The 8,423-nt window shown below is 49.2% G+C and overlaps 1 protein-coding gene across 1 annotated transcript in view; it reads left to right on the plus strand.

Annotated features, from left to right (window-relative positions):
• The window catches only part of sh3pxd2aa (SH3 and PX domains 2Aa), a gene marked incomplete at its 3' end in the record, with an annotated part of 91,879 nt that overhangs the window by 62,176 nt on the left and 21,280 nt on the right, over window positions 1-8,423 (plus strand). The window contains exon 5 of the mRNA XM_083656271.1: window positions 4,083-4,196. Within this exon, the coding sequence (XP_083512397.1) occupies window positions 4,083-4,196 (114 nt within the window). The remainder of the gene's footprint in view (window positions 1-4,082; window positions 4,197-8,423) is intronic.

The following is an 8,423-nucleotide window of genomic DNA, read 5'->3' on the forward strand; positions in this document are numbered from 1 at the left end:
TCCTCCTGAGTTTACAAGTCCTCGCGCTGTGGTGAGCGCCATTCTTCATAACATCAGGCTCCTCCAAACCAGGAGCCACGGTGTAAGGTTTAATTAGCGTAGTATAACTGTCGCCGTGTCAATTCAAATTTCGCGAGAAACCACCACCTCCGTAGTCCAACTCGAGAAAGCACCTCCTCCTCCGTAGTCCAACTCGGGCTTCTGGTCCAGGCGTGCAGCACGACATTAACTCCAACATGGCCCTAAATTGATCTTGACAGATTCAAAATGAACCCGGGCCCATCAAGGAGCCAGCCTGCGGCGTAACGTCTGCACGGGAGTCTGAAGGTGGTAGGTAGGAGGAGGAGGGTAGGTAGGAGGAGGGTAGGTAGGCGGTACTACAGAGGATCCGCAGACAGCTGGTGTGACTTTGAGGAAGTTTGCGGGGGGGGGAGGGGCTACACTGCAGCTACTGTGCAGAACCCCCATGATGTGTCTGTGGACCCTCAGGTTGAATTAACTCCTGTGTTGTCTGCTAGACAGGACCCGCTGCAGGGAAATCCAATGGAGACACTATTTCACTGGGCTTGTGTGTGTGTGTGTGTGTGTGTGTTTGAGAGAGAGAGAGAGAGGCCGGGGGGTGAGAGAGAGACACTACTTAACTCTCTTGCTGGTCGTGAGCATGTTTTTGTATGTTTATGTGTGTGCGTGTGCGTGTGTGTGTGTGTGTGTGTGTGCGTGCGACGTACGTGTGTGTACTTGGAGGGTTGGTGCAGTTTAATTGAGACACTATTTCACTCATTTGGGAGGGCAACTGGTTGGTATGACCCAGACAACACAACAAGAAGGCGTAATGGAGATAGTATTTCACTCCATGTGTGTGTGTGTGTGTGTGTGTGTGTGTGTGTGTGTGTGTGTGCGTGCGTGCGTGCATGCGTGTGCGTGTGTGTGTGTGTGCGTGTGTGTGTGCGTGCGTGTGTGTGTGTGTGTGTATGCGTGAGTGCGTGCGTGTGCGTGTGTGCGTGTTGCTGTCATAGTCCGGGTGGCGCAGGCCTCACTGTGCTTATATGGGTATGAGTGAAGCTGAGGCCACATGCAGGGGGCAGCAGGGGGGCTCTGCTCTGCTGAGTGTCAGCCCAGTCATAATGTAATGCATGTCTGTGTCGTTGTTACACAGCATTCTCTGTTTGCCATCGGTGAAACTACATTAGGTACTGCCGCCATTTTAGCAGCACGCGTTCTTAAAAATAAAGACACATTTTACCTGTGAAATACAAAGAAACATGTTTTATAGAAAAGACAACGTCCTCTATTTACCATTGCTGTTTCTTTTCCCTGATACAGCTCTATGATGCAGCTCTATGATGCAGCTCTATGATGCAGCTCTATGATGCAGCTCTATGATACAGCTCTATGATACAGCTCTATGATGCAGCTCTATGATGCAGCTCTATGCTCTATGATGCAGCTCTATGATGCAGCTCTATGATGCAGCTCTATGATATAGCTCTATGATACCGCTCTATGATACAGCTCTGTGATGCAGCTCTATGATGCAGCTCTATGATACAGCTCTATGATGCAGCTCTCTGATGCAGCTCTATGATACAGCTCTCTGATGCAGCTCTATGATACAGCTCTATGATGCAGCTCTCTGATGCAGCTCTATGATATAGCTCTCTGATGCAGCTCTATGATACAGCTCTCTGATGCAGCTCTATGATGCAGCTCTATGATACAGCTCTATGATGCAGCTCTCTGATGCAGCTCTATGATACAGCTCTCTGATGCAGCTCTATGATGCAGCTCTCTGATGCAGCTCTATGATGCAGCTCTCTGATGCAGGCATACTTTCCACATCATTCACGACGTGTGCTAATGTGACTGGTGTCTTGCCGGGAACTAAAGTAGGGTGTGATGGTTTGACTCATTAAGGCTTCTCACACCACATTAGAAGGCGGGGCCATATGGCTGTAAATACATTAGAATAGAGGTGCGATGACTTCATTGTTGGACAGGGATTTTTGCCCTGGCTTTGATTCTGCCTTTCTGTCTATATCTGTGTCTTGCAACACTCATTTCACACTCACACTCGCATGCTCTCACACTGACTGGACCACACACTCGTAACCAAATTGGGACGGTTGCCAGTTTGAATCCCTCGGATGGCTAGGGACAAATCTTGGGTGTGTGGGGTAGTATGAATGGGCAACGCTCTCCTCTCCCTCAATAACTACTATTAAGTGCCCATGAGCAAGGCACCGAACCCCCGTGAATGTGTGTAAGTTAGCTCTTCCTCCCCCTGCAAATATTCTTCCATTCTTCCATGTCTTTTGATGTGATATATCATTCAGCTCTGTTGCCTAGGCCAGTGGTTCGCTAACTTTTTCACCTCAAGGACCCCTAAACTGACACAAATTAGACCACGGACCCCCATTTGATACGATTTTGTCCCAGGGTCCCCCATCTAAGGTTGTTGCTTTTAGATGTTTTATTACAGAATATGTATGAAACCCATAACCAGAATAGTCATACGTTCTGTTCTGTCATTGTGTTACTTATAGATGGATGAATTATAGTGAAAATAATTACCCCATTTTTGCTGGGGACCCCCTGGAAACCCCTCAAGGACCCCTGAGAACCCCTGGCCTCGGCCTCGGCACACACTGTTGGTATTACGTGTGCTACAGTATTGTAGCCAAAGGAGATAATGAACCCTCATCTCTCTGTTTTAAGAGTCATGACATGCTTTGCTGCCCCTGCTATTTATGAGACCACAGTCCAGGCGTCCATCATGCTTTGCTGCTCCTCACTCTTTACGAGGCCACAGTCCGGACGTCCATCGATCGCAAAACGCCGCAGAGGAAATGCTTGGCGCGCCTCCGAAGTTCGTAAACACCCTCCTCGTCCTCGACCGAGAAACATGACACACGCTACATGTCAAACTATGATCGATGGAGGGCGATTCGCCTCCCTGCTTTTCGCAAGTTCTGTTGGTTTTGGTCGCCGCCCCACAAGTGACATGTGTTTTTGTAATTCTGTCAAGTCAGCGCAACGGAGACCACAACGGAGTGGCGTAGATGTGACCACAAACTTCTCATTAGTCAATTAGAATAAAGTATGATCTCTCCTCTCCAAGTGACGTCAGGGTGAGGGTGAAGTAAGCAAAGTTGTAACCAATTAAAATCTGTTTTTTTTTAAATGCATTTTCAGAACGTGGGATCTGATTGAAGGGAGGGTGGGCTCAGTGTGCCGCAAACCTAATCTAAAAAATATGGCAGCAACTGTAGCTTCCTTCCTCTACTCATTTTATTTATTTATTTGTAATGTAGCCTTGATGTATCTGATTTACAGTAGGCCCACTGAGATCAAGGATGTCAGGGAAGCCTTGGCAGCAGCACATTTACTTACCGACAGAACAACATATTTCATAATGAGTAATCGACAACCTAGGAGAAAGTGGGAAAAATCTGAGAGAGAGAGAGAGCGAGTGAGAAACGGTGGCACAGTCCCAAAACCACCTCCTCAAATCACCGACAGGTCCCAATAGATTCACCTAATAGTCCCAACAAGTGCTTTTTAAACCTCTGTTGATCGATGCGGCACTCGGAGCTCCAGAAGCACTCCTCGGACTCGAGTGTCGTCCCGCTCCCTCAGCGTCGTCGCCAGGTCTGGTTTAGTCATGAAGAGCGCTTTCCAAGTAGGTGAAACTTCCAACCCACCATGACTCCACCTCAGATCCATCTGTCAAGCCGCTACAAAGGAAAGCCCCATACCATTAAGACGTGTTAGCACCTACTCAATTAATACGCGTGATTGATGCTAGAGCTAGCATAGACGCCGGCTCACACACACACACAGTCACAGTCAATTGCGCCGCGCAGTTCAGAGGCGCGCAACGGGTGACGCATACTTTCCATTGTCGGGTGTAAATCATAATGTGGGAACGAGCACAATGCTATTCACCCTCATCCTTCAGGGTTTGTCTCACTGTCAGATGAAGGCTAGGCTAGTAGTGCTAATATTCATCTCTCTCTCTCTCTCTCTCTCTTTCTGGCTCTCTTTCTCTGTCTATGACTCTCTGTCTTCTCCTCTCTCTCTAGGTTGGTGGTTTGTAAGTACAGCAGAGGAACAAGGTTGGGTTCCGGCCACATACCTGGACTCACAGAACGGAACCAGGGACGATTCGGATCTGGCCACTTCCCGGACTGGAGAAGGTTAGCGCAGTACACACGCATGCACACGCGCACACGCGCACACACACACACACACAGACGCAAACACACGCGCACACACGCGCACACACACACACACACACACACACACACACACACACGCACACACACACACGCAAACACACACCCACACACACACACACACAAACTTATATTACCGTTTCATAAAGCACAAACACAGACGTCATTCTGCATGACTCGTTATTCTAGAAATGTCTGTTTGGAGCAGGTCTTGATTTCATCATAATTGGGAGACGCTTTTGGCAGGCGCTGTTTTCTGTGCTCACATCTCAATCTGACACAAAAATCAGCATGTGTCGGACTAAACGCGCACACACACACACACACACGCACACACGCGCGCGCGCACACACACACTTCCAGGCACACATTAGGAGCCTTGAAGACCGTGGTCGCAGCACCACACAGGCATGGTACCAGCCCACATGCCTTTAGTCCAGACCAGGCTGTCTGTGCAAAGCAGATATTTTGGCACTTCCAGAAAATTCCTCCCAACTCCCGCGGGACGCTCGACCCGGCAGGGAGTCTCGTTTGGTCGTGACCTCTTCCGCCCTCTTGTTTAGTCTGACTGTGTGGAAGGGCTATTTCATCACCGCGCCATAAGCCCCTCTCTGCTCTGAATGCATGCACACACACGCACACACACACACACACACACACACACACACACACACACACACACACACACACAGAGTCATAACTGTCAACACTCCCGATTTTCACGGGGGTCTCCCTATTTTTTAACCCTTTGTCCCACTGTGCTCCCGATTTGTAATTTCTCATGTTAATCTCCCACGTTCATGGTGATACAAATCAAAAGGCTGTAGCGACTCTAGCGAGCGCTCAGTCTTAAAGCCAGAGTGAAGCTTCTGATATGATATGAAACTACAAGACCTAAAGCCCAATTTATGCTTCGTCTGCCGACACTTTTGAAATGGTCGCCGACAGAAATGAGGACTTGAATCGACACTTTCAAGTGTCTGCGAGCAGTGTCTGCTACCTGGTGAAATGTCTAGTGTCGCTGACTACGTCACATAATGTCGCGCAAGTCTGATTGGCTATATAGACGGGCACGCGCGACTTCCTTGTTTTAGTTTTCGCTGAAATGAAATTAATGAGCGTGTCCCCGCCTCCCGGTATTTTTATCAGCATGTCCTTGATGTATGACTTCGTGAAAATCACAAAGAACACCGTGACCAACTTCCCAGAGAGAGAGGAGGTGATTGTGTGGTTGTGTGTCGTTATATGCGGCGACGTGGGTTCACTGACAGCATTCCCTCTCTTGCCTGTCTGCACTGCACTAGTTCTCTGCCTCCCTCTGTCTCTAGCGTCACGTGACCGTTGCGCCGTGGAGAGAAGCATAAATGCAGCAACATGAGCGACACTTTATTTTTCGTCTGCGACCATGTGCTGAGCGACACTTTCTAATAAGTATAAATTAAGCTTAAGGCATCCATTGGTACCAAGCATGTTATGCTAGCTTGTCCGCAGGCGGGCTAAATAACACTCCAAATATAAGCTACATTTTGCCAAGGGGAACAACTCTTTTCAAAGGGGTCCCTCGAGCTCTCTCCTGCAGCTATCTGAGTGTAATGGGTTCTGTGGGTGCCCACGAGTCTCCCTTTTTACAGATAAGGTAGTATTTTACCAGAGGGCAGCGCAAGCGTTTTTCCACAAGGCGGCATAAATCGACAGAACAACGGATCAAATCCCTGACAGAGTTTCGACGGACCTGCATGCCGATACCAGAGAAAACCTCCCTCTTTTCCACAGCCGCCCGCATGTCGGCAGCTATGCAGAGTCTGCTATCCGCGGTACAGTGTGCCATAGAAACTGCCATGGTGTCATGGTTTAGTGTGCCACAAAGCGCCATGGGACTATCTACCAAACATCCTGTCTCTCATTAAGCAAAGCTAGCCTCCACGCTCCACGGCACTCTGCACATTCTCACACACACACAGAGACACACACACAGAGACACACAGAGACACACACACACACACACACACACACACAGAGACACACACACACACACACACACACACACACACACACACACACACACACACACACACACACACACACACACACACACACACACACAGTGCTATAATGCTGACAGTTCCTGCACAGCTGTCACAGCTCCTATTTCCTTGCTCTCCTTATTCTTTTCACGTATTTACACTCTCTCCTCCCCCCCCCCCCTCTCTCTCTCTCTCTCTGTCTCTCCCCCCCCCCCCCTCTCTCCCCCCCCCCTCTCTCTCTCTCTCTCTCTCTCACACTCACACACTCTCACACACACACACACACACACACACACACACACACACACACACACACCTACAGTAGGGGTTGACTGTACTGTACATGTGTGTTCATCTCAGTCCCTGGAGCTCCACCAGTACAATAACAGGCTGATGGTCACAGAGCAGATAGTTGCCTGCGGGTCGTTCTGTTGAAAGGGACACACTCACATACCATTTGAGACATAGACACTCTCATTAAGATGCACTCGCGTTCTCATTTTCTGCTTTCGCCGTTCATGCACTCAACTGAATTTATGCAGGGCGCACGTAGGCACTCTCTCTCTCTCTCTCTCTCTCTCTCTTCCACTCTCTATCAGTGTCTCCCATCTTCCCATTAGGCGCGGTGTCTTGGTGTTTGCACACATCGTCGCTTTGCATTTCTGATCTCCCTCTCTCCCCGTGTTCTGTGTCGCCTCCTACATCTCATTACCCCGGCGCGCACCGTAACCTCATTCCACTGACGGCCCGGCTCGCTGAGGAGGAACCGACAGACGCAGCCCGGCCCGGCCCGCCCAAATTACCTCCAAATAACATTTCCCTTTGTGCCACCCTGAGCTGATATCTCACTTAGCAGGTCACCAGGAGGAGTGGGATGGCTGCTGGGATGAGGGGGGGGGGGGTGTGCAGGGAGCAGGGGAGGGGGGGAGAGAGGAGAGGGGTGGGGGAGATGATAAAGCAACAAACAGGGTTCCAGAGGGTCCTGGAAATCCTTGAAAGTTTGTGAATTTGAAGGGGGGGGGGGTCAAGGTAGGGCAATGCAAGTTTTTGAAAATAGACATAAATAGACATGGGTCATTGAAAAGGCTCGAATTTATATATGTTGCGCAAGAATAGAAATGGAACATCTTTTGATATTTTTTTTAGTTTAACGTTCAAGCCTCTCCCTCTTTTTAATAGATGTCTGTGAGCTTCTGTAAAGCCTGCTAGTCCTCATTGTAAAAACTCTTCGTGTTGTTGTAACAGTGATGAACCTTGATCCATGTCTCAAACTATGCTGCGTTGGCTCCTCGAATTTGAGGGAATTGGGCCCGGAAAGTCCTCGGAGAGTCCTTGAATTTGATGTCTAAGAAGAAGGCGTGGGGGGCGGGACCCTGAACAAAAGGACAGGGAGAGAGAGAGGCAGGGAGGGGGCGGATGTCGAGCAGAAGGAAAGATGGAGAGATGCAGAGATGGAGAGAGGAGGGAGAGAAGGGCAGAGGATGGAGAGAGGAGGAGAGATTAGATTAACAGAGGAGAGATAGAAGACAAGTGTCATCTCTCCCCATCCTTGCCCTCGTTAATGTCTCTCCTCTGCACGTCGCCCGGGGGAATGCAGTAAGAGACGGACGTGACTCACGTCCAGATGGAGAAGCATGACCGCAAATGTCCGCTGATATATCGTGCACGCTTTCAACTAATAATAAGCAGTGCACGAGGTCAAACACTGGAGACGGCAGAGCTCACAAACACAACAGCTCCAAGACCCTGCACAGTCCCACCGTGCGCTATAGAGCTAATTAATTATCAGTGTCAATGAATGTGAACTCCAGCTCCCTGGTTGATACGCCTCCCTAATCTCTCTTGTGGAGAGTACAGGAAGATACGGCTCGTTGGTGTGAGCTCCTTAACTTAATAGCTTAGAACAATATGTAATATGCACATACTGTATGTGCATGCACTCCTTATACAACACAGTATGCTGTATTAGCTGCACCTCAATAGTAGCTGGACTCTGTGTGTTCATTGGTTTGTGTCTGATGCTTATTGCTATGCGTACTGCGTAGGGGAATTACGGTATGTGCTCCCGCAGAGCTTTGAGAGCCGTGCATATTAAGCCAAATACAGTGTGCGCTTGTACACCAGGGAATACGGTAGAAGTGAAAGCAGCTCTAGGTGTTAGGAT

Source organism: Poromitra crassiceps, assembly GCF_964638095.1.
Source record: "Poromitra crassiceps genome assembly, chromosome: 19".
Lineage (NCBI taxonomy): Eukaryota > Metazoa > Chordata > Actinopteri > Beryciformes > Melamphaidae > Poromitra > Poromitra crassiceps.